At 37.1% G+C, this 27,862-nt stretch overlaps 1 protein-coding gene across 1 annotated transcript in view; it reads right to left on the bottom strand.

Moving 5' to 3' along the window:
* The window catches only part of DCDC2C (doublecortin domain containing 2C), a 55,303-nt gene extending 28,335 nt beyond the window's left edge, over positions 1-26,968 (bottom strand). Inside the window, exons 1-7 of the mRNA XM_063314164.1 lie at positions 26,529-26,968; positions 21,817-21,865; positions 20,143-20,219; positions 14,415-14,546; positions 11,625-11,762; positions 7,920-7,968; positions 1,996-2,146 (exon numbers count right to left, since the gene is read on the bottom strand). Of these exons, the coding sequence (XP_063170234.1) occupies positions 1,996-2,146; positions 7,920-7,968; positions 11,625-11,762; positions 14,415-14,546; positions 20,143-20,219; positions 21,817-21,865; positions 26,529-26,908 (976 nt within the window). The 5' untranslated portion in view covers positions 26,909-26,968. The remainder of the gene's footprint in view (positions 1-1,995; positions 2,147-7,919; positions 7,969-11,624; positions 11,763-14,414; positions 14,547-20,142; positions 20,220-21,816; positions 21,866-26,528) is intronic.
* Positions 26,969-27,862: the final 894 nt, after the last annotated feature.

Here is a 27,862-nt window from a genome sequence, read left to right as displayed (position 1 = left end):
CCTACCACATCTATGCTTGACAGGTGGTATGAGATTCTTATTGTGGAATGCCAGGTTTGGTTTCTAATAGCCATAACCTCATGTAGCCTGAAAATTTGCACTTTTGATTCATCTGTCCACAGGACATTCCTTCACAAGTCTGGAGAGTCATCCAGATATTTTTCTGGCAAACTTGAGATAAGCATTCATGTTCTTCTTGTGAGCCATGACTTCTGTCTTGCTACTCTCCCATGAATCCCATTTTTGCTCATTTTTTTTCTTTTCTTGATGTTGGAGTCATATACACTAACTTTAACCAAGGAGAGAGAAGCCTGCAGATCTCTGGATATTTTTCTGGGGTTCTTTGTGACTTCCTGGACACTCTTATGCTGTGCTCTTGGAGAGATTTTGACAGGATGGCTATTCCCTATTGTTCCAAATCTTTTCCATTTCACAACTATGTCTCTGACTATAGACTGGTGGACTCCAAAGCTTCATATATAATGTCTTCCAGACAGACAGGTATCAATGTTATTTCTATGGAGATCTTCAGAAATTTCTTTTGAGTGGGGCATGATGTGCCAATAGGAAAAATCAAAGTTTGTGTGATATATAGAGAGTGAGGCTGGATCAAATCAGCTCTGACGGTTTATTGAAGTACTTGTTGGTCCTAATTAACCCTTTAACTAAATCTACCAAACTGGAAGGAGGAGGATTCACTTTTTCACTCTGACAAATTACATGTCAGATGACTCTGTTAATGAAAAATGAAACAACTTTGAACCCTTGGGGTTATTTGTTCACTCAAATTCCCTTTTCACATGTAATTTTGATAACAATCAGCAGCAAAGATATGCAAAAATTCAGAAAATCCAGAAAGGAGTGAATACTTTTTCACATAATTGTACATTAAACACAAATACATAATCATATAGTCCTCAGATGGGGTGTTTCCAAAGAAGAAATGAGAGCATTTTAAAATATAAACAATTCCAAAACAGATATGAAATTTTAATTTAATGCATCTTTAAATCTTAAAATGGATATTTTTCATTTGTCAATTTCCTTTTAGCTCTAATACTTTGAAGTAACCGAACACTGGATCCAAGCAGTGAACAACTGAAATTTGGCAATGGGTTTTACTGCCAAATTTCAATGGCAAATGACAAGGGTCTGAAGGAACTGTCTACCCATGTTGTGCAAATTACAGTAAGAAATTTTTGCTACACAATTCTTAAAGAATTATTATGTTACATATTTTGGGGAATGAAGTATAATTAAATCAACATAGTCTGTAGCTCTAAGCAGCTGCTTAGGCTCATGGAAGAGATGCCTATGCTAAGTGTAAATTTTGAGGCTTTTTCTTTGAACAACTGATGTTAAGGCAAAATAGTTTAGAGGGGTATAGAAAAAGGATTAATATTCCTAAAGAGCAAGTTCTTCTATTGAGCTAGTAGAGCTAATTTTGAAGTTTTTAAAATGAAACTTGCATTTGGATACCACTGTTTTGCAATTACTGTCAGATACAGTTTAAGTAAAATAGTTTGGTATAACCACCGATTATGTTCATTTCAGAAGCACAAGAATATACAGGTATAAATACAAAGGGCCTTTCCTCACTGCTGTGTTGAAATGCTGTCCACCCCTCCCGAACTGGCAGAAATAATATTGTCATGAAATTTGCAGTCCCTATCCTGCATCTATTGTCTCTGTTCCCAATCATTGCCGGCATTGACTTCCCTCCAAGGAAATGGCTACAAAACTTAATAGAGTTTATATATCTTCATATATCTTCAGGCTGGAATAAGGGGAAAACATCACTTTAATACTAGTATAGCTAAAGATGACTTAACTGCATCTTATTTGTGGGCTTGGGACACGATTAACAAAACATCATGGGGACACAGCAAAAAAATGACATTACCAGATCAAATCTCTGCCCCAATTGGGTGCAAGTGGGGAAAGACCCAATGTCATTTTGAAATCTTAGGCACCAGCTACATTATGTCACATTACCATCATTGGGAGATAGTGGTCTAGGAGCATTTCCATGACTTGCTTTCTCAGGTTTTGCATAATAAACAGAAATCCTATCTCCTGCTCCTTCTCTTGATACTTGTATGGGAGTCAGAATGCGATCTTCTTGTTTAGGTGCTTCTACAGGAGGCTGAAACAATTACAAAAAAACCCAAAATGATAGATCTATTCTTTTGGGTTCAGATCTCTCTCTCTCTCTCCCTGCCAGTGTGGTATCTCTAGTCCTCTCTTAGGCACAGAGGTTGGCTGGGTGGCTGTAGGCCAATCGCTCTCTCTCAGTCCTAGACTGAGAAGTCAAAAAACATCCCTTTACCAAACCTACCAACCCGCACTAGACCAGCTTGGAAGATTATGGTCCATAACCTTCAGTGAAGAGACCTTTATCCTGCAGCAGATTGATTCTGGTTGAAATATTATATACACATGACAGATATTTTTGTTAGTGATTAAGAAAGTAGTTCTTTGTGTGCCTTGGGCACAAAGCCAGCTGGATGACCTTGGGCCAGTCACTCTCAGCCCTAGGAAACAGGCAAGGACAAACCACTTCCGAAATCTTGCCCAGAAAACTGCAAGAACTAGTCAACACTGACTTGAAGTCAATAAAAAATAAAATAAAACAAAAGTGCTTTTGTTTCTCCATGATGCCTTTATCTTGTACATCATCTCACAGTCCAGTGGAGATTATTTAACAATGGGAAGTGGACTGGAGAATCACAAGATGTAGCCCAGCAGTTTCTTTTGTCAGAAATTTATGATTTAGAAAATAAGTGAGTACAGGCAGTCCTTGCTTAATGACCATTTGTTCAGCGACTGTTTGAAGTTTACAACAGTGCTGAATGAATAGTATTTACGCCTGGTACTCGAAATTACAGCTGTAACTTGATCAAACTTCAGGCACCTGGCAGCCCACCTGCCTGCATCTATGACCACAGGGTGCACTTCAACAACCCCCACCCGCCTTTCTCCCCCCATCTCTGCCCTTTTGGTCCCCTGCATTCTGCAGCCCCTGCTGTCCTGTGCCCCACCACCCCAGCACTGAGGCGCAAAGCCTACTCCAACCTGGATCAACCTGACCTATGAAACTGTTTACAGAGAAACTCCTTGTAGACCCACACATCCAGGAGTTGAGGGGGGCCAAACTAGTAAGCCCTCCTTCTGAGTAGCAGAGCACCAGTGCTTTGGAATGGTCTGCTGGTGGGGATCAGACTGGCACTCTCCTCAAGGGCTTTCAGGAAGATGTTAAAGACCAAACTGTCTCAGAGAACATTCCAGTTATGTTTACGTACTGAGCCATCTGTGATACCTTTTAATTTTTTTTATTGTTGTGTATCTTATTGCTATTATATTGTGTCTTGGTTTGCGACTTTATGATTCAATTATTGAACTGCTATTAAATGCAATAAACAAAGAAATAAATAAGTGGTGGTGGTGGTGGTGGTGAAGCTTTTATCTCTTATTACAGCAGGCTCCCCATTTTCCTCTTGCCCCAAAGTCTTAGGCTTTTATAAGAAAATGAAAAAGAAAACCCTTTCTAGGTTAAAGGATAAGGACAAGGATAGGGTTTCTTTGGCATGAGTGTCCACAGCAACTGGAGGCTTCATCAAAATGACAAAAAGTGTGTAATACCTAATGATATACATTATGTCAAATATTGTCTTCAGTTCATGTCCAGTGATTACATTTAGAAAAAGATATAGATGCATCACATATATGCATCATATATGATGCCTATATGCATCATAAATTTGAGTATTTATAAAAATTTTAATTTAAAATATTTTATTCCTTTTGTACTAAACAGTAAGTTAAGTTACATGCACATGTTCACCAGCACATTTTTTCACTAAATTAATTCTCATATACATCTATATCTGTATACAGAGAGACATATAATATACTACTATACACAAATGACATATAAATAATTCTCTATTTCTGCTTCATAAAGCCTTTTTTATTTCTGTCTTATGGTTTTTACTTTACCACAAATGTGAAAAAAACTAGGTAAATAAAGTTTTAGTGTATAAAACCAAGATGTTTCTATATTTATTCTATATTTTTGCTACTCTTCGTTTTTCTGCCTGTTGATTTAATGTTTCTTGCTGTTGTTATATTTTTTTACTTTTGCACAGAGTCCACTGGAATTGGGTGGCCAATAATTTTTTACAAGATAAGATGATAAGATCAGATCAGAGTCAGATCAGATCCCCAGCCAGAGAGGTCACTGTTAAAAATTCTAGAAGCTGAAGTCCACATAATAGCAAAGGTTGTTATCAAAGACTATTACAAGAAGTGTGATGCTTTCCATGACTCAGGAAAGACTATACAAGTTTACTTTGAATTCATATAAAACAAAAGTTACACAATCCTTTTATATTATAAAAATTTCATAGGTTACTATGGCATGAGGTAGTACTTAGTACATCATATTTTATCATTAGTAAGACTGGATAAGTTTCATTGAATTGCTTATAAGCCTCTACGGCAGTGTTTCTCAACCTCAGCAACTTTAAAATGTGTGGACTTCAACTCCCAGAATTCCCCAGCTAGCATAGTGGCTGGGGAATTCTGGGAGTTGAAGTCCACACATCTTAAAGTTGCTAAGGTTGAGAAACACTGCTGTATGGGTTCCACAATATTCATTGTTCTTATCAAATTCTATCAGTAGCTAGCATTATCCTAAAAACAATGGTAGTTAAATTGCAGAATATGAATTGAGCTCATTTTATTTAACTTCTCTAGCTCATTGATAGAAATGCTGTGTTTCTGTACTGGATTATAGGTTACTCTTTTGATACCTCAAGATGTTCTTAACAGCTTATACAATCAAAGAAACAGAATGATGCTTCAAGAAAACCTTGAGAATGTGATTGTGCAAGCAAGGGAACTTCTATGAATTTGAAGTCGTTATTTTTGTAAACCACTCTCCCATTAGCTCTTCTGTGACTGGGAAAAATAACAGATTGGCATCTCTGGAGCCAACCTATAACACTTCAAATGTATTATTCTTTACCGTATTGATTCTCTGTAATGATCTGTGCTTAGGCAATAAAGACTGAGTGGACAAAGAAGCTAAACATTTTTAACAGATATAAATTTGGGGTTCCTAAATCTTTTTCAGCAATGTATTTGTCAGAACAAATGAACTGAAGTTGGGAATTAGTCAATGCAGAAATTGAGTATTTTAAACTTGCAAAACAGGATAGATTAGGCTTGCCTTTGTTTCCAAAATTGAATTACTCAAGTTATTAATTAGAATGCTCATTCTTCTTACATCTGTACAACAGCAACAGTTATAAAATTTATAATGTTTATCATTATAAACAGATATTAATTTTAATGTGTTTTGAGAGAAAAATACACAAATTATTTCATAATGAATTGTTATGCCAGTGTATTTATTTGCATACACACACAAATATACACACACCAATGTGTATGTCTATGTGTATCAAAGCTTTGGTTAAAAATACAAAATTTTAAAAAACTTTTGGATGTGACTTTTTAAATATGATAATACCATTTACAGGACAACTAAAATGCAGTTTTAAAACAACTGGGAGGGAAATGAAATAATTCATATTAAATTCAATGGGGCTTACCCTTAGGTACAATCTGAAATTATTTATGCACAGTGAGGATATTTTCCAAATTATGAAGATTTCATGAATTGGAGGTTGAGAAAAGATGAAGAATGGGATGATGAGTATACATGACTGCTGAGTTACCTTCATCACAAAGCCAGGCCTTGCTCAGCTACTTTATTCCAACTCATTTAAAAGAAGGTAAGAAAGGCATGGTGAACGTGGGTTCCAGAACTGTTTCTGATCTCTTTACCAGCAACGGCCATAGAAGGTGCCTATATTTTCTTCTAGGTAATGAAGGAACATGATGCATGTGTGTGTGTGTTTATGTGCAGTGGAGCATGGGAGAGGTTGCTTCTGTTCTGTGCTGGGTCATATGCCTGGGAGGGACAAGGGCGGGCTTACAGCAAAAGAGCTGCCAACAATACAGGGACCTGCCCAACTGCCCCCTCATAGGGATCTACTGGGGGAATTTTTCCATAACCTTTTTTCACTTTGGTTTCCAACCTCATCTGGTCTATTCTCAAATTTGCCAGTTTCTCCACTACCCCAAATTTGGTCTTGCTCTTTTCAGCTTTCAGACAACTACCTTGCTGACAAATAAATATAGTCCATTTTCTACTTCTTGCCAATAAGTTGAAAAGAATAAACACAAGCTCTTAAAAACAAGAAGAGATGAAAAAGATGTTTATATATGCCTCTCTATAAAATAAAGCTACACTCTGCCATTTAAAATTAATTTTATGTTACTATTAATAATTTAATTTATTTAGACACAACTCAGGCGCTGGCAATGCAAAACTCAATCCCACCACATCACCAGCAACAGACCAAATGGCATCTGAGGGACTCCAAAAATATTTTTTCTTTTAAAAAACGGTTTATATTCCCAAGTTTGATGAATGGCAGATTTCAGCATTCTTCTCTGAAAATTTACAAGATTAAAACTTAAAAGATTTTTAGCAAGAATTCAAAAATGTCATGACATTTCAGAGAATACCAGAATCTTTTGAGCTTCTATGGCAATAACACAGAGACACACACAGAGAGACATACAAGGTTTTTGTTGCTATTGTTTTTAATTATTGTTTTTGGTGCCCCACCTTGACAGAGAATCTTGCAATTCTGCCTGGTGCCTGAAAAAAATGCCAACTTCTGACAGACCCATTGTCATGTTCATCGTTCCAATGGTTTGCATACATCGTAACGTTTCGCATGTCATGTTTCTGATGCGTGTCTATCACCTGCGGGGTGGGGAATTCCAGCCCTACCAGGCTGTTATCTCTGTGCTGCCCTGAAGGAATGTGTGTTTGGGTTATGACATGTATTCAAGGTTACTTTCCCAGGCAGATGTGTGACGCTTGCCAACGCTGGGAGGGGGTGGTTGCGATGCTGGGGTGTGGGGCGGGATCGGCTTGGAGGCGAGGGTTCTTAGTTTGTATTTGGCGCGCTTTTGCTCATTCCCAGCTTTCTTCGCATTTGCATACTATCCTTTCAATGAATCAGTTTTATTCACTAATCCCTGGTGAGACTGACTTCGTTGGGATAAGGCAATCATTACACCCATACAAACTGCTGCTGCGGCTGCAGCTGCTGCTACTTCTACTATTGTTGCTGTTGCTACTTTCAATGTTTTTTTTCCATTCTAGCACTGCAGGTAATACCTCTAAGGGTTTTGACTCTTAAAAAAGCCATAACCGTATGTAACACCCATGTTACATGGATTAAAACAAATGTTTCAGCATGAAAAGTTCCTCTTCTTCCTCCTCTTCCTTTTTTGCTTTTTATCTAACTCTCAAAAGAGGACTACAGCTTCAGTAAAGAAAGTAATATTACCTAAAATGGCTTCTGGACTATACACTTGGTAACATATATATGTATGAGTATGTATATGTGTATATCTGTGCATTTATGTATGCAAGTAAATAAATAAATAATTTATTGTTGTGACCACAGACCATAGCATAAGAATGCTGCATTTACGTATACACACACACACATTCCACTGTTTTGCAATTCAAATGGCTATCAGTCTAGATGTGTTAAATCTCAACGTATCATAGAAACAACCAGGATATCATGTTTAAAACATCTTCGTGTAAATCCATCTTAAACTGCTGTTCAGTTTGACACAATTCTCATATATTGCATCAATTTGCATTTTGCAGTACATGATATGCAGAAATGGTTGAGCAGTAACAGAAAATCATTTCGGCTGAGAAGTCCCTCATATAAATTCAGCTCAACTACAAGATCTAACTGAGCTCAAATGTTATATTCATAATGTATATTTCTTACTATTTTAAAACAAATTCTTACCTTTGTCAGAGGGGGCTTTTCTGGAGGTTCTGGTGAATTTGAAAAATTCCTAAAATGCAAAGGACAATTTACCTAAAGTAATTATTTATAAATGTAGCCATGAATAGTACTATTGTAATCATCTTTATTTAATATAGAGTCAGAACTACCATTCAAATTCGTACGATAACTTCCAGATTAATTGGCCACAGACTATTATAATCTCAGTACTAAGCATGAGCAAAATTTTAAAAAAAGTAAAAAGGGGAGAGAATAGAAAACCTTTACATGGACATCCTAGGATTTAGGGCACTAGTGTGCAATCTTTTATGAGCCAAGTATAAGAACAAAGAAATCAGTAAAACTAGAATAAAAACTAAATTTGTTCAAATTTAATTTAATTTAATTAGTATAGGATAATTATTCAGCATGTATTTAATAATTTACCAGTAGGTCACATTAAAGTGTTCAATATGCTGGCATCTTTTGGAGGTGCTCTGGAAGCCATACCCAAGGCATTTCAGTACTGGACATTGTTCCCTAATTTAAGGGCATGATCTAACATTAGGACCTAAAAGTTCTTCCTAGACCTTACCTTACAAGAATTTATTTACTCTTAGATACTGTCCTAAAAGCACTTCACTTCTGTTTATCTTTTCTGATGTGAAGCGATTCAGACTGCTTGTAACTTTGTTACTGCTAGGGATGTGCAAAACATAGGTAAAAGCACAGAACATTTCAGATAAATGGAGTTCTGAATGAAACAGGACTGTTTCAGAGCTAGACCACTCACAGGTCACTTCAAACCAGTTCTAGACTGCAGTTTGGCAATTACTTCCAAAAACTGTCAAATTGGCCACAAAACATCATGGTCTGCAGGAACTTTGGTAAGGTCTGGAAGGGAATTGAACATTCTGGAGCTTTCTGAAGCAGTTCTTTGCTGAATTAGTGAGTTTAACACAACCCTAGTTACTATTATTACAGACCATCCATAACTTTATTTCTGCAATGTTTTCTCCATATGGCCTATAGGCACCATTTTTCCCCAGCCATAACCTTTGTTATCCTTCATGGTCCTTGCCTCACCTGATTTTTTAAAAAGTTTCTTTTAATAAATAAATAAACTGGCATGCTATGAAGCAAAACATCACTTATTAGTCTCATGTTATTTATAGATATGTCTTTCAGCCCTGTAAAAGTTTCACTTAGATGGAAGAAATTATCTTGGGGGATTAGTTCATCTTATTTATATTTTATGATTGTGCATGCCTAGGAGCCCTGGTCTATACCTGAAAACTTATTGAGGCAAACACATAAAAAATATTTTAGGCTGGAGATACCTGTAATTTACTCCTCCTAACAGCTTTCTAAGTATTTCATTAAGGAACTATTGCCTCATCTCCAGCCCTCTTGATTTCAATCAATCAGTGTTTACAAATTTCTACAGTTCATAAACTAGCACTTGAACTTTGTATTTGTATGGCTACTTTTACCAACTTCATTCTTAGATGATGATGCCTAGGAGCATGAAAATATTTGTATGACTACTGGGTTTATAAAGAAATACCAACTCCCCACCATCCTTCCTCAAGTTACAAATGTCACTTGATATTCAAATATTCACTGGTTATATAAACTACTAATTTCTTAAACAATTTCCACTATTTCATACTGTTATCTGATGTTAAGGAAGCTCCCCATCTAGAAGAAAACATGCTTGCATACTTTTTATGCAATATTTTTTTAATGGGCAAATACACTGCATCTGAAGAAAAAACATGTTATGGTAACATCAGGTAATATCTGAAGAACAAAGAATCTTGTAGCACCATAAAAACAATACATTTTTATCTCATAAGCTTTTATGGATCACAGTTCCACCTCATCAGATCCAACTCAACATTTTGTGGTGGCTTCCTATGTCAGGTACTGCACGTTTACCAACTACAGCAGAGTTGCAGCTAATAAATCTGTGAAAATTTTTTCCAAAAAAAATGCATCAGACAACTTTGCTTCATTTTTAAAAAACAAGAATGTTTCGGTATATAATCTGTTCTGCTTTCTTATCACTTGCAGTTTCAAAAAGAAACTAAAGCTTAATAGATGGGGCCCTCTTTCCATTTGAATATGAATACGGTACGTAGGTATAGTAGGTAACAATTGTGGTTATTTTAGTTTTCAACGAACATCAAAGATTACGTACTGAAGTGGAGGGGATTCGCTGGCAGTTAAGTGAGAGAGCTACAATACTTTTTGAGTCTACCACTTTTGAACTTGCTCCCCAAAAGTGGCCAAAGTTGGAGGAACAAGTGTGAAGAAAAGTTAGAAGAATGTACTGCATGATCCTCACTGAGGCAAACCACACACACACACACACGTTTTTGTTTGTCCTAAGTTTACTTTTGCAATGCTGGCACTTTGGAAAACAGGATCTCTAAGGCAATAAACTATAAAATAACTGTTAACAAAACAAAGAGCTCAAGGACAAACATGTCACCACTGAAAGGGTTCAGCAGGAATTGTACCTAATTGCATGGTACATGTAAGGCAAGGTCCCTATCACACATTTCTGTAAGCTCTGGAGGGTTCCTAATGTAGTTCTGTGCACATATGTGAACCACAAAGACCACGTTAAAGAATGGATGTTTTTGAAGCTGCATCTCCAGCAATGAACTGAACTGAACGCACTGAAAGTACAGTAGTTACCTGTGAACCTCTGTATAACTTTCAGTGGATTATTAAGTGTTTTTTCCCCACTAGATCTGAACACATCTGCCTTATTACAGCTTATCAAAACAAAAACTTTAAAGAGGAAGAACCCAGCAGGGACGATTCAACCCCATGAGATAAAAAGAGAGGAAAAAAGAGAGAAAGAGATACCATAAGAAACATTAGAGAAAAAATGGTGAAAACAAGCCTAATTTAGTTTGAGTTTTCACCTTTTTAAAGGCTGCTCTAAACAGAGTAGTGTCTCTATTGTTACCCACTAGACTCAATCTGCTTTTTTCATGGAGGAGAAAGACCTCCTTCAAGGTGAGCAGAAGGACCCCTTGCTGCCCATTTAATAGATTCAGATTATTCAGAATACAACAGATTCAGAGTTGTATATCTTGAATTCTCTGTATGGATAATCTCCAAATCTATAAATTATGGAATATATGAACAACAATGTATCTATTACTTTTTAAAATAATGGTTTCTATTATATCTTGTGGCACAGCAGGGGAATTAGAATTTGCTTTATAATATTTTACAAATCTTATATATGGAACAAAGCAACAAAATCAGTAACTAACAACATTAATTAGAACCATGCCTTCAATCGTTAAAATAAAGGAACAGCAACAATGATATAGATACCATTGTTAAAAAAATCTTTCAATGTTATAATTCAATATTATTGACATGGAAACAATTAAGTTATCGTATTCTATATTAATTAGATACTTTATTATTCCAACAAACTAATATTAAACAAATTAGAAGTAACAGAGAAAAATGAGTGTGTTTAAAAAGCTTTGGGTTAAAACAGGACTCAAACAGTTAATTTGCAGATTAACTTATTTTTCATTTCAGCAAAAATAATTCCTGCAAAATGCATGCAATCCAAATAATCATAAATCTTTACCTTAACTCTAGCAAAAATAAGAGTTTTTTGGCTGAGCTAGAAAGCTGGTTTTCAGCAACCCAGCAACTTAAAATCAGTTTAGATAAGACAAAACTTACCGACGAATATTTTCTGGAACCTTAGGATGTTGCCAGTATGGCAAATGTTGAAATCTTTCTTTGCCACATGCAATATAAAATTGGTTATCTTCTAATTTATCAGGTCCATTTACAAGCTGGCCATTTAAAGTAAACAATCTGCAAAGGAAAGTAAATTAATATGGGTTTAAGTATGCCTAAATACATTATAAGCTTTACTAGCTATGAAATCTTTATTTTTATAGTTTGCATTCTATTTGTGGTCTTTAGTGAATTATGTAAAACAAAAACAGAGACAGTGCTGGTATACTTGAGGAACCTCAAGACCCAAGAAGGAACAAAATGGAATTATTATAAAAGGAGAATTAATACACAGTGGCTATAAAAAGTATACAGAAACAATGACCAAAGTGGATGGATAATTTTCTGGTTCTAATACTGAGAAAATTAGTAGTCATTGCTTTTAACTCCAAATTTTAAGTTGGGTGGAAAAAGCAATATACATTAAAATAACCTTTCAGCATAAGTCAGTATTAGATCTTTACTGCAAGTTAAAGGCAAGTGCAGAGAAACAATAGCTTGCCAGAACCCTGCAGTGCTATCCACTGGCAATGCTGCAAAGAAATGTGGTTACTTAAGTTGTTAGCCAAATCATGCAGCCCAGACTTATGTAGAAATCTCATGTTCCGTTGACTTGCAGGCAGACTGACAGGATTTTGAATGTTCAAGAGCAAAACCAACTGAAAAAACTGCTTCTTCCAATCTGTGGTTTACAAATCAGAAAGGGTCATATAGGGACCTCTTTCTTCCTTTGTCAACATTAACCACAGTTTGAAGTTTCAGCTTATCAATATAAGTCTCAAATAATATAACCATGTTTACTTTGTAAGCCCTAAATTAAAGTATGGTTTATGGTGAGAGGCGACTCCCAACAATGATTCCTTGTTACTTGGCTGTCTGGAAAACTGTAATCTGGGGGAACATTGAGAACTTAAGAAATGTGGTATTTGTGGAATGTACATATATAGCACCTTTGGTTGGATGGACAGTATTAGGATCTAAATACAATGGAATACTAGTATCACTGGAAACAATTATGTCAGTTAGAAGGCTATGGAATGGAATGTCTAATAAAAAAAGATTCAATCCTTTTTCCGATGCTAAATTGACTTTATGGGGAAACCCAATATTAAAAATCGGGAAAAAGATGGTGATATGGAAGAATTGGATGGAAGTGGGGATATTGACTTTGGATCAATTGATAGATGATGAAAATGAATTTTTAATATAGCCTGTGTTAAGAGATAAATATCATCTATCAGATGTAATTCAGTGGCAATATTTACAGCTACAACAGCACTGTTTGGACCAGCAGCATTTTCAGCTTCTCAAAGACCTGAGATACTAAAGCAACTTGTTAAATCCTTTAAAATTAAAAAACATTCTATTAGTTTTTATAGATAGTTGTTATCAATAAATCAATTTTATTGATTTATGCAGGTGCTAAGACATGAGTGGAATAAAGAATTAGAGGTTCCTATATTGCCTAGACAATGGGAGAGTGTTTTAACTTCTATAGCAAGAGTGTCAATGGACTTTAAACTATGACGTATACAACAAAAATATTTTAGAATGTATTAGACTCCAATATATTTGTATAGAAAAGGATTGTCTAAGACAACGTTCTGTTGGAGATATAATAAGGACAATTCTTCTTTAAAGCATACATTTTTACAATGCCCTATACTTACTAAGTTTGGGGAGAAAGTAGTAGACCATATAAATCAAAGGTAAAGGTAAAGGTTTCCCTTGACATTAAGTCCAGTCGTGTCCAACTCTAGGGGGCGGTGCTCATCTCCATTTCAAAGCCGAAGAGCCGGCGTTTGTCCGTAGACACTTCCGTGGTCATGTGGCCGGCATGACTAAATGGAACGCCGTTACCTGCCCGCCGAAGCGGTACCTATTAATCTACTCACATTTGCATGTTTTAGAACTGCTAGGTTGGCAGGAGCTGGGACTAGCAACGGGACCTCACCCCGTCATGTGGATTCGAACCGCCGACCTTCCAATCAGCAAGCTCAGCAGCTCAGGGTTTAACCCGCTGTGCGACAAAAGCTAAAATTTTCAGAGGACAATATTCTTTTGAATTATATACCTAGTACATGGAACTTGACAACGGGACAACATAAATGGATCCTCTGTGCCCTTACTCTGGCCAAAAGACTGATACTGCAACACTGAAAGATAAATGTATGGCCCATTTACTCAATGGATTGAGGACCTGATTGCACTTGTCACTTATGAGCAGATTACCTATAGACTCAGACTTTGTTTGGGTAAGTATGATGAAATATGGGACTCGTTTATACAAATTACATTAGGTTAAAAAAATGATAGTTATACAAATGTATTAGAAATATATACGTTCTTGAATAATATTTCTGTTAGGTAAGTATACAGTATATAGAATTGTAACTGGTTATTGCTATAGTGTCATACTATTTTTTTTTCTTTTTGTTGCACTTTTTTCACTTTTTTGTAAAGCACTTTTTATGTTTTTTTCCTCTTTATGACAATGTATGTATCTCCATCTGTATTATCATTGTGTTTTGGTTTTTTTCTGCAAAAAGCCAGGTCTCTTTAATGAATAATAGAGCGATGCTGTTCCTGCGCTGACTTAAATTTCTGCAAAATAGTATTTTGAGTCTCACAGTTGCCCTAAAGATCTAATTAAAACTGCACTTTTAGAAGGGGTAAAAATGAATATACTAAGTCCATTCTTATAAGGATATTATTATAATATTATCTTACCTATGAATACCCCCACAGCGAGGAATTACTTTTTCATTTATAAGTCCAAGGACACCATTCCAATTATTTAGTGTAAATCTAGGTATGAGGATTTTTGCAGGTGGTATCAAGATATCTCCATTTGTGAAAACACTGCCAAAAACAAACATATATAAACCTGTTTTTAACAGGACATGTTATTGAGAATAATACATAAGCAAATCACTTTGACATTATTTCATTAAGGATCCACCCAGATCCAGCGGTAAATTTTAAATCTTAATTTACTGAATAAATTCTAAACTCCTTAGGTTGTTAATGTTCATATTTGATAAAGTAAAATATGTCTAGTTGAAGAACTCAAGAAAGATACAGCCTTTGAAAATTTAATTATTTTCTCTCTATACCAACTGAAGATGTCCTCAACAATTCCCAGAGGAAATAAAGTACAATCCTTTTAAAAAGCTAATAGAATCAATTGATTTTTCCACTGAAGCTCGTATTAGAAAATGATTCTTCCTCAACCTGCAATGATACATGGAACTACTGTAGGACTAAAGTATACTGACCCAGACATTGTTAAAATGAAATCAGTGGGACTTACACTTCCAAGTAAATATAACTAAGATTAGGATACAAAAATCTGTGTTTAAAAAAAGTAAGTTTGAATAAGAATATGAATATATATATATGTGATATTGCTATTCTTGAATTTCCATTCTTCCACTTTTTCTTTTCAAGCATACAAGTGTGTAGGGAGAGGGAATTTCTAACAAGCATTGCTATGCAAAGGATTGTTCTCAATGCTAATTCCCTTAAGCATTTTACTTAAGGATATATCTGCTCTGTTACATGAAAAGCTATACAATACAACTGACCTAGAGGGCTGAAGAATACTATTATACCAATGTACTATATAGTTCTGGAAAATTCATGTACTTTGTGGTTGCATGTCCTATTTCTATCTCTATAGCAATATATCATTAAAACTATTTGCAGCAACTGTAGATTGTTGCTTTAAGTATTATTATAACTGTTGTATATTATCTAGTAAAAACATTTCAATATCATTCTTAGTACAGTAACATACCAAAATTACAATGTATTCACTAACCATGTAAATCAACTATGTAAATCTGGTTTCGGGCCAAATATTTAAGTCTGGATGATTCTTTAAAACAGGATTCTAAAGGAATGGAAATTGTATTTATAAGATATTTGGGGCCATCTAGTGGAAATCTCATTATACATATATTAAAAAGGTTCTTTGTTGAAATGAATTTTAGTGGCACTTAATATACGTTTAAGGAAAGACCGATTATCCATTCATGCTAAGGGCACAGTCCAGCCTATTTGCCTATATTGTAAAACATTGCCCCTGCCTTTTCTTTTTTTATATACCCCAGAATTTTGAAAAAACTAAGATTGGTATTAGTGCTAACTTTATCAACATAACATCAAAATCTTCTGGGTTTGACGAATGTTGGGAAGTATGAAAATCGTTGAACAGACTGCACACGGGCATAAACAAGATCCAGAGATACTCTGTTCAGGCTATCCGGTGGCCTTTGCCCTTTCTGAATGTGGAGACATGCAGACAACACACATGTACACTTCTCCGTGCCCTGATCAATGCACATTTGAGGGCCTCATGACAGCATAACAGAATGCAATTAATGATGCCAGTTTCTGGGCATGATCTGTTTAACTTTTATATATTTTAACTTTTATATCTTATATTTTAAATTCTATGTTTTACAGTATGCCTTATTTTAACTGTGATGCTTCTGACATGAATAAATAAATCAACATATCATCCTCGTAAGTGCAATTCCAGGAAAGTGAGATAAATTACTCAAAGGACAGTACTGAACACATAAAATATGAGTTCCTCAGGATCTTCTATAGAAAACCTAATTAGAATTTGTTTTCTGCTAAAGTGGTCAGGTTGGAGTCAAGATCTTGCTGTGACAAAAACCAAGAAAGACTCCTGTCTGCATCCTCCTACATAAACCAAACTGACTTCTTTAATTTGCTTACAACACTTTTCCCCAGCCTTTTGCCCATCAGATAAACAAATACACCTGGAAGATACTTGATTGGGGAAAACTGGTTTGTAACTTTTTTGTTTGATCCCACACCTGCTCCAAAGAGTCCAAGGCAGCATGCAAAGTTCTCTTCCTCCTATGCCCAGGAAAGCCTTATGAGGCAAGTAAGAAAGCAGCATAATGAAGGCCCAACTTTACTTCTTTGTTTGATTGTTGTGAGCCATCCAGAGTCATTGAGGGTTGGGCAGCATAAAAGTTTAATAAATCATGATTGTTGGCACAGTCAGCCAGATGTTTAGATTGGATTTGGCATTTTTGTCCACCTATTGAGTCCTTCTCAAGGACCAAGGTTAGGGAGATGTTGTTGTTTAATAACATTAAAGGTATCCTTGCAGGATGTAAGCTGTTCCAATAAAGCTGCCTTTTGCAATTGACTGATGGTGATTTTGTCCGTGCCGATGGTGTTCAAGTGGTGCTCCAGATGTTTTGGAATTGCACCCAAGGTGCCTATTACTATTGGTGCTATCTTTGCTTTCTTTTGCCACAGTCGTCCTACTCCTATTTCAAAGTCTTTGTATTTTGTGATTTTCTCCAGTTCTTTCTCTTCTTTTCTGCTGTCTCCAGGTATTGCAATGGCCACTATCCAGACTTTTTTGTCTTTCCTATCAACAATTGTTAAGTCCGGGGTGTTGCGTGGCAGATGCTTGTCTATCTGAATTCTGAAGTCCCAGAGCACTTTGGCTCCTTCCTTTTCTATTACTTTGTCTACTTTGTGGTCCCACCAGTTCTTGCTTGCAGGCAGGTGGCATTTCTCGCAGATATTCCAATGCACCATTGTTGCTACTTCGTCATGCCGTTGTTTGTAGTCTGTCTGTGCGATCTTCTTGCAGCAGCTAACCTAACTAGCTGGTCCGCTGTTTCTTCAGCTTCTTTGCAGAGACGGCATTTGCTGTCTGTTGCTGCCTTCTCAGCTCTGGCTTTATATGCACTTGTTCTTAAGGCTTGGTCTTGGGCAGCCAGAATTAGCCCCTCTGTCTCTTTCTTCAACTTTGCTGCTCTTAGCCATTGCCAGGTCTTGTTGTTATCTGCTTTGCCTGCTAGGTTTTTAATGTAATCCTTTGCCTTGCCATGTCTCTTTTCTATTCTTCATTCGGTCTGTCTTATAGAACAGTTTGGTCTCTTTGGTATCCAGTAAGCCTTTGTGGTACACTAGCTTCAGTGCATCTTCTTCACTGTCCTTCAGATATTCTTCCAATGCTCATTTTTCTTCTTCAACTGTCTGGTGTACTTGCAACATTCCACACCCACCTACGCTCCTTGGTAAATAGAGTCTGCCAACATCGCTGCATGGATGAAGGGCATGATTCATTGTCATTATTTTTCTGGTCTTCCTATCCAAGACTTCTAGTTCAGATTGAATCCACTATTCCAGCTATCTAATGACTGGAATTGCCCAGATGTGAATCACCTTGATGGTATTTCTGCCACTGAGTTTGGACTAAGATCTTCTACAGTTTTCTGATGTATTCACTACTAACCTTCTTGACTTCAGTGTGCTTGATGTTGTCACCTGAAGGATGCCCAGGTATTTGTAGTAATAGTACTTTATTGATTAGTCATTTGACCATATCAAATCAGAGGCATCAGCCACAGTAAGATAGAATAAAATGACATAAAATAGGCTACAGTGAGATAAAATATAGTAAGGTAAGAAAAAGTAAGGATAAAAAGTAAGATAAAATAGTATAGGATAAAATAGAGTGCAGAGATGTATGAAATGAATATTAAACTCGAAAACAGTATGTGGTTAGGTGAGTTCCTCACCTTTGCATGCAACGCAAATGTGTTCTATAAAACATGTTCTCTGTCGGACAGCCCTGAGTATAAACTTAACAGTTCTAGTGACTATATATATATTTGTGCCCTGAAGGAAATAAGATAATCTTTTTTTAGAGTCCCAATATATGGTTCTGTCAAGTAGTGTCTGCAAGTACTGACCTCTTGCTTGTATCTGTGGTGATCTTCTTCATCCAGACTCTTGATGTTATTTCCATAGGGCATCTTGATTCCTTCTATTTTCACTATTTTTCCCCTGTTGATGGTAAGGGTGGCACATTTGTCCAGTCCAAACTCATGGCTGTATATTTGGACAGTGTTGAGCAGCAATTCCATTTCAGATAGTATTTTTCCATACAGCTTCAGATCGTCCATGTAAAGGAGGTAGGATAGCCTGGCAGATGTTTTTGATGTGTTTGATAGCCATGGCCTGGCTTGTTCAGTACTGTTGACAGAGGAATCAATGCAGTGGCAAACAGTAGTGGTGACAGTGAGTCTCCTTGAAAGATTCCTCTCTTGATGATAATCTCTCCCAGTCTATCACCATTGACCAGCAACTTGTCTTCCATTATGCCATTGATCTTTGCACAAAGCTTCTGATGTTTCTACTGACTCCTGTTATTTTTAGGCACCTGATGTGGCAGGGAGTCAAATGCCTTCTTGTAATCAGTCCAAGCTACATTCAAGTTGGTCTTCCTCCTCTTACAGTTTTCCAAAATCATCTTGTCAATTAGAAGCTGATCTTTTGTCCCTCTGCTGTTTGGGCGGTTTCCTTTCTGCTCAGATGGAAAGAGCTTGTTTTCAACTAGATGCTGTTGGACTGCATCAGCTACCACCAGTTAGCAAGTTGAAAGTTGTTGGTAAGCAGGTAATTGGCCCGTAGTTGCCTGGTGCTGTCCCTTTTGCTGGATCTTTCATTATCAGGTAAGTTTTACCAGATGTTAACTAATCTTCAATTTCACCACCTTGCAGTATGTTGTTAAGCTGCTTGGAAACAAGTGGGTACAGACCAATCAGATGTTTCAACCAAAAACTATGCAGTTCATCTTCACCTGGTACTGACAAATTCTTGATCTTTCTTGCCCTTTTCTTCACCATTTCTGCTGTTATTACAAGTTCTTTCATATCAGCTTTTTCTTCTTTCTCCACCTCCTTTATCCAAGCTGCATTCTTGTTGTATTTCTTCGGGTTGTCCCATAGCTTAACCAGAACTGCACTGTTTCTTCGTCAAGTGATGGCTGGTTCATTGCAGTCTCTCTATTGATGGATTGGTAGAAATGTTTTTAATTCAACTGAAATTGGAGATTCTGCCTGTAGTGTGCAATTTGAGCTTCACATCTGCTGATTTTCTTGGCTATGGCTATTAATTGCTGCTTTATTATTTCCAGTGCTTCCTTGATCTTCCTAGCTTCTAGGTGATACTTCTTGATCAGGTATTCTTTGGTCTTCTTGTTCTTCAGCTTCTTTTCTTTCATCTGTTCTAGCTTGCTTGCATCTGATCTTAGTGGGCTGCTCTTATTTTCCAACCTGATCTTCCATTTTGGTGATGCACTGTTTGGCTTTCTTTCTTGTTTGTTCCAATATGTTTATTATTATTATTATTATTATTATTATATTATTGTTGTTGTTTGTTGGTTTGTTTGTTGTTGGTCGCACAGTCAGCCGGATGTTTTTTAGACTGGATTTGGAATTTTTATCCAACTATCAAGTGTTGTTGTTGTTATTCAATATTGAACAAGGATTTGAGTTCTAGCCCAACCCTCAAGCCATCTTCATATATGCTTTTTTTCAGCTGGACATAAACTGCAATTTAAGAACTGTTAAAAACTTACACTGTGCTAACAATTTTAAAAGTAAATACTCACTTAATATGCCTTGGTTTATTATAAATTGATTGCCATTTGGAAGGTACTTTTATATTACTATGGACTACTGGTCGAATCTGCAAGGAAAAGAGAGAATTCAGAATCTTAAAGGCTGGTTTGTATTTGCTCCAAACAACTGTACAGCTGTACAACTCTGTACAAGGTCAAACCTGAAATCCAACTACATTTCTAATTATTCAAACTCTAACTTGAATGTTCTGCAAAAAGCATTCCCTAGAATTAAAGAAATCTTATCCAGGAATTTGTTTTGATTATCCAGATTGAATTGACACTCATAGTTCTTACACATAAAGTTCCATGCCCTGTTGCTTTATAAATTGCAATTGCTTTCGATTTTTAAAACATTCTTTTCCACCAGAACCCATAGTTCCATGTTTGCTGCTATTGGCAGCAGAGAGTAAATGAGGAGAGAATTGGGGGGTTGGGGGCGCTGCTAAGAAGGAAAAAGCTGTTTCTTGTGCAGATGTTCAGTGACAAATGCTGCTATGTACTTCTGCTGCTGAGCTCCAGACACTGATTAAGCCAGACAGAATGCTGCATCTGCATTCAGAAACAATTCTGGATGCTGGTAGTTGCTGAATGCAGAAACATTTATTATGTGTACAGTATGTATAAGAAAGAACAAAAACAAGTAAGTTGGTAGAAAAGTGTATTTTTGTATCTCCTGTTTGTGAGCTGTGTGAAAATAAACCTTATTTATGTTGTTCTTTCTTAGTTTCTATGGCTGTCTGTATAGGCACGCAAATCACTCCCATGGCCATTTTTCTGTACGTATTATAGGTAACAGTAAGCATGGACTATCACCTCACCTACTTGTGTGGTCCTAGGGTGAAAAACAAGGGATCAAGCAAGGGACATGTTTTTTCCTACTGTTCGTATTTTATTTGAACTGAACTTCTGCTCTACTGGAAGACTCTGAATAACAGTTTTGTACATTTACTTTAAAATTCTTAGTACTTACCTTAGCTTCATGTAAGATGTTGATATTTGGATCTTTCCAGTTCCACAATTTTATGCCTGGTTTCATACATTACATTAAGCCACAGATTGAATATCCATGGATTACTGAATAAAATGCAATGGTTAGGTTCTTATCACAGGCTTTGCCAAACTACATTACAACTTCATGTGCACCTCTAGAGATGTCACTGCCGTGTTCCCTTTGGCCGTCACAGACAGGAGGAGGGGGGGTGTTTTCTCATTATACAGCATGGTTTTAAGCTATCAATAGGCCTGTAATTCTTGTGAAACATGAAGATATTTTCAGAATTACTCAAATCAGTTGATCATATACATTGGCTCTCTAGTTCAAGGATCAACTTGTTTTCTTCTTCCAATGACTGCAACTTACAGTATTTGCTTTTCTTCCACTTAGAGAAAGTGAGAGGAAGAGAAGGGGCAAGGCAAAAAAATAAATACATGTATTATGGTTTATCAACCAATTATATCATTTATTTTTACAGTACTGTAATCAAATCTGGCTAAATATGTGAACTCTCCGGTATATTAAGTAGTAAAATAAACTCAGGATATCTACATTTTACTAAGAAATAATGTACTGAATTAAATTAAATTGGTATGTGATAAGTTAATAAAATGGAGTCATTGTTTTCTCCAGAAAATTATTGAACATGGCACTGATGAGATACTCACCACCTCATCCTTCTTTCTTTGAGGTTTCCTTGTCCCTATATCAGAGTAACTGTAGGAAAAATGTAATATATAACAGTCTCATTAATTTGTCAGTCTTGTGAATGGGGTCCAATAGAGCAATCTGGTCTAATTGAGCAATCTTGTCTTATGTAGAAGCTCAATGTACACAGATTCTCTTCAATCAAATGCCAAAACTAAGTTATACCATTACTAGGAAAAAATGTATTACTAATGAAGATTAGAAAATGGGGAAGAACAGCATTGACAGAGAGACACACAAGTCAGACTCAGATTAAGTGAGTCTTAATATATATCATTATCTATTTCTAACCCTAAACGTATATCTAATAACTGACCCAGTACAGTATACACAGATTTAGTTATTTACCAGTCCACTAAAATCTACACATAATAATACTGGGGTTCTCACAATAGCTATTTCACAGAAAATACCTATGCAGCAAAAAAAAAAAAGTAAAATAACAATACTTTACTGCATCAATAAACAGCTTGTATAGTTTTTGTGTACTTCAAATGTCACCATTTACAAATTTTAGTTTAACAGGAACAATTTCACTGCTCATATCTTTACACATACTTGACAAATCTATAAGCCACAGAATTTCAGTATTACTTAATTACCCCCAAAATAATGGACAGTAGAAGCAGTAGAAAGGGATTTGATCTAAAAGCTAAACAGATAATAAATTCCCACTTATGTCTATTTTACTAGATCGTTTTTATTATTAATCACTCTTTATATGTGCCTCTAACAAGAGATTTACACATTTTACCACAATTTTCACAGCCATGGATAGTCTTCTAATTTTACAGATGAGATGCTGAAGTTGAAAGCAGCAATTAACAAGAGCCAAACAGTTTATTTACTTTTATCCCAAGACAAAGGAAGAAAATGAATTTTCCTTTTCCCTGCCGCTGCTGGCCTCACTCAATGCTTCTCAGGAGGAAGATGGAAATCCTAAACTGCTTGTGGTGAAGAAAGGGCAATCACCCCAAGTCTCTACATTGGTCCAGTGTGCAATTAACACAGAAACTGACACAACCAATACAGTTTTTTGAGGAGTTAAACATTTTTGCTCATTGCAGCCAGTTGTTACTTCTACCATACTAGTCCTATATGCAGGCCCTGTTTGCAAACACAACCAACCATAATTCCATTCTCTGTCAACTGTCTCCCCTTCAGGAATTGACAGCACATGATCTTGGATAACTCAATCACTCACCAGCCATGTGTTTATTCCCCAGCCACAAGAGGCTGTCAGTTTCCTCTCCACTTCCTGACATTTTTAGTTTCTGTTTTCCTACAGACCGAAAAAGATTTCTACCCTTTGGGACCCTCTGTGGGGGAGGGGGGAAGGACACAGAGGGACAAACCAAAACAACCCGAGAATTGAAGTCCCAACAGAGACTCTGAAGTTAACTCTCAGATAGTTTGTATGACTTGAGGGGCGTTAGATGACAGTGGGGAATTAGTTTATGTACAACTGGATCAATTTTGTGCTAAATCCAACCTCCTTAGGGACTCTTGTCAACAGACTCTTTTTAGTATTCTCAGGACATATGAAACTCTCATCCACTTTTCAAGTTAAGCATGTCATGGGAACTGGGCCACCGTGTATTTTTGTGGTTCTGTCTAGTGATCTACAAGAGCATAGAGCATTGTGGCTTGATCACATTTTGCTGAAACGGACACAGCTGACATGGCTAACTAAGATGGAAGAGGAACTCTGACCATTTGGTATCTGGAAATTCATCAGCAAATTCTGGAAAACCTGCAAAAGTCTGATCTTTCTATGGAAACATGACTCCGTCAAGAACAAATCAATAGCCACCCCAAGATGAACCACACTATCCATCAAAAATTAGCTATATCCACATTGATGTTCAATTTATTATAATTCAGTTCATTATGATTCTAAGAAAAAAATTAACTGTCAATCGCCATTTTGGGCTTCAAAATGAAAAGAGTAATATAATTGGGTATCATCATTAGGGATATCATACTCCAAATCCTTACCATAGCTTTTCCCAGAAGTTTACTGTAGATATTAAACAGCAGGGTTGATACAATAGAAACTGCAATGCTGCAGGGTTAATTCTATTTCTTTACTCTAAATTATATTAAGAATAGTAATGCATCTTTGGCAATTCTATTCCTTTTTGCTGGGAAAAAGGAAGAGAGGCTAAAATTATGTCCTCTATGCTCTGTAAATAGACTGACCAGGTATTACACAGTAAGCATGTCACTATATAAGAAAATAAAATACCTTACAGTGGGAATTGCAGGCAGCAGCCTATTTCATTTGCATGAATACTAGCTCTTGTAAACTGTACCAAGATTCAGAAAACTCAGTAATAGGTTACAGCTCAACAAATCTGCAATCCAATTTGCATTTAGTTGGGTGTAAGTCTCAATGATCTAAGTAAGTCTTAACTATGAAAAACTTGCATACAGATGAAAGACCTTGAGAACAAGTTTAGATTATAGATTATATCTGAAGCCATTTCCAATTTTATAACAATAAAAGCAACATATTTTAACCCTGAGTGAACAATGAAAAGTTATCATAAAAAATGAAACCATCTTCTTAGTCCTTGCAATCCAATGTAGGCAATTATAAAACTGATGTAAATATGGATTCTGGGTAAGCAAATGATTTTTCCAGCTGGCCACTGATTAACAGGCTAGGGGCAAGCCAATCACCACAACTCCACAATAATTAGCTATTATTTAAGCCAAATCAATGCTTCTGCCTCTCCACTTTCTGTAAAATTATTAAAGAAAAGAGAAAGTATGTGACCCATGTTGGAAGTCCTGGCAAATCCAGCATGCGCCATTAGCATGTAAATTGAGTTTGTCCCAGGATGCAACTCTCCCATGCTACTGAGGAAGCTGTTTGTTGCCACTCCCACTTCCTTTCTCTCTCTTCCTCTTCCTTCCACTGGGAGCAAAGCATGCAGGATGCTTTGCCTCCCATTCCATCTTGGGCCATGCAGTCAGCCTAAGAAAAGAAACTTCTGCCCCTATTCTACACACAGCTCTTAGCAGCTGTAGGGCTGAGAGATCACCAAATATAGGTAAAGAACAGAAGAAACAAGGAACATCATTTTTCCACCGAAGATGAATGTAACTGAACCAAGAATAAAAGTCAGTAAGATATTCTTTTACTTTACTTTTGAACCTATTCTGTCTAAGTGTGTGATTCTTTATGCTTGGGAAGGCTAAGTGTGTAAGATCAATAACCTATGTTTCTCTGACGTGTTCATTAAAGCTATCTAAGATAATATTCTTTTTCTGTGCACAGCTCCTCCACTGTGTTAAACTCTGCTCCATTAGGTGGTTCTAGCAGGCCACTAATGGCTTCAACCCAAAGTATAGATCCTTCTGCAATTGTCCTGTACTGTTGTAGCTCTGTTCTTAATTTCCCTGCTCCAGCAAAAGAAGCATATTAGAAAAGTGCTCTCTACTCATAGGCTATATTCACACAGCACAGAGCTTGGTTACTGAATTACCCATTTTTTCCATAAACTAACCAATAGCTTGGGATCACACAACATGCAATGGCACAAAATCTGGCCAAAGGTAAAACTAACCAGGCTTAGGTGGCCACTAAGTGTGTAATGGATCTAGTTAAGTATGCTGTGTAAATACAGCCATCTTTTCTTATCACTTTGCAACTACCCCCTATCCAAGTAAGAGAATGGCAAGGGAAAGAGGGAAGATTGAATTTCATATTGTACTTAAGCCCTTAAATCAGGCTTTCTCAACTTTTTGATCCTGGAGAAACCCTTGAAATATTTTTCAGGTCTCGGGGAACCCCTGCACATTCAGGCTCAAATATAGGCCAGAAGTTACCAAATTATTATATTCATTTCATGTGTAGGCCTGTATATATGCATTAACGGTGTTCTTAAACTAAAAATAAAGAATGAAGCATACCTCTTTAATGTGAAGTTGCCCGAATTTGAAATATTTTTTTAAATAAATCGTGATCTCCCAAGGAACCCCTAGTGACCTATCATGGGACCCGAGGGTTCCACTGAACCCTGGTTGAGAAACCCTGCCTTAAATAATTAGATAAATCCACGGCAGAGGAAGGAATAAGGAATATCAAACATAGCAAATAGGGTTGTGTTGGAGGCAGGACAGTCATATACTTCCAAAGATGGAAAAGTACAATACAGCGGAGAAAGAAAAATATAAAGAAGGAAAGATTTCTTATATAAGAATTCTAGATTATTTGGGGCATGTCTCTATTCAGTGGGATTTTAAAACCATTATTCAGTGCATTTAGTCCCTAGAAGATACATATCAGGCAAGCGATATATCCACTGACTTCTTCAGTCCTTCTTGCAATTGTGCTTACTGCAAAGGTAATGTTCACATAGAAAAAGGAGGGAGAAAAACTTTTGCAACAAGGACCTTTGAATTCTCCACTAATATTTTCCCAGTTTTACGCTAAACTGCCAAGCCTGGTCTTTTACTATCAGTATTTCTTTTTTCTTTGGGAATACTGGGTAAAGGTTTTAAATTAGCACTGTACAGATTTTCTTTGGAATGTGTACTACCTTGGATTGCTATCTAATAAAATTGAGGGGGAAGGAGAGAAAAAGAAACTTTGTACATTGTGATATACTGAGCTAGATTTATGACATCCAAGGGACTGCAATTATCCTGTCTTCATACTTACTTCAGCTTCCTAAACTTTTCCCTGCCAGCAACCACATATCTACCTCCCTGCTGCAATTCAGGTAGGTCTGTAATAACATGCCCTTGTTGGGGTGTATATAGGTTCCGCACCCCAAAGGGTGTTGGCACACCTTCGTTCAGCTGTATCATGAACGCTTCAAAGGTGGGCACGTATCGATGGTTGATGATAAACTTCCTCCCCAAATAGAATGGATCACCGTTACGGTAGACCCAAATTGTCCGGGCAGGGGTGGAATCTGTCAAGCTGTACAACGCACGAGGTCGTGTTGCTCCAACCATGCTGAATCTAGGCAGAAGGGCTGGTGAAGAAAGAAAATAGCGCGGTACATCCAAGTAATAATAACCGTGTAAGTCTCCCATCTATCCCAAATTAATGGGGTAAATAAGGAGGCTTCAGAGACCGCCTGGCCCCTTGTTTAAAAGATCCTGCTTCTCCAACCTCCTACCTCATAGTGTCACCAACACTGATTCCCCCCACGCCCCCCCCCAACGAGTCCTCAGATGGGCAGCTTTGTCTCGCCCACTTTAACCTCAATCCACCGGACTAGACGTCACGTGAAGGGGGAGGATTGTGACTCACAACATATAGCAAGTATCCTGCAAGGGAAAAACTGGAGTAGTTGCGTGGAAACGTTATTAGGCGAGAGGAAATGAAAGCGAGAAGCCGGCGTGCTGCAAATCATAGTCTGGAAGTCCCAGGAGTTCTGATGGCGGGATTCGCAAGTCTGGAAGTAAAAGGCGGGAAGCGCCGCCCGCGGTTACATTTCCCTTCGCTTCGTATCAGCTTCCCGCAGTCGATGTCTGGCTGGAGATGGCTGACTAACTCTCCCCCAACACTGAGGACTCCCAAATCTTTTTTGTTGCTCCGTGAACTAGGAATCCCCTTCAGTGGAGTTCGAGCCTGGTGACTCGAAAGACAAGCCAGCGCAGTTTTATGGGCAAAAATTTGGAAGTGGTTTGCCGGTGCCTTCCTCGCGATGTTTTTTCAACTCTCAATACAGCCCTACACTAAATGGTCCCCATGCAAGTGATAAGCGGGAGCGACCCTTCCTAGCTTTCCACAGTCAGAACGACTTTCAAATCTCCACTTTCAAATAATAATAAAAATATAAACATTGCCTCCCCGCCTCCACTTCCTGTTTCTTTACGTATTTAGGTGCTGCTGTTTACGGTCGAAAGAGCCCTCGTTTTACGTCCGTATCGCGTTTACTACCCGCTGCAGCCTGGCGCCGCATCCGCTGACTGCTCGACCTGCGATCAGTTCGCTTCCATTTTTACAAGCAAAAGCTGGTAGAGTGATCGAGTTACCAGCCT

Source organism: Candoia aspera, chromosome 1, assembly GCF_035149785.1.
Source record: "Candoia aspera isolate rCanAsp1 chromosome 1, rCanAsp1.hap2, whole genome shotgun sequence".
NCBI classification, from domain to species: Eukaryota; Metazoa; Chordata; class Lepidosauria; order Squamata; family Boidae; genus Candoia; species Candoia aspera.
Note: the sequence above shows the minus strand (reverse complement) of the source record. Positions and strands in the feature narration are given on the sequence as shown.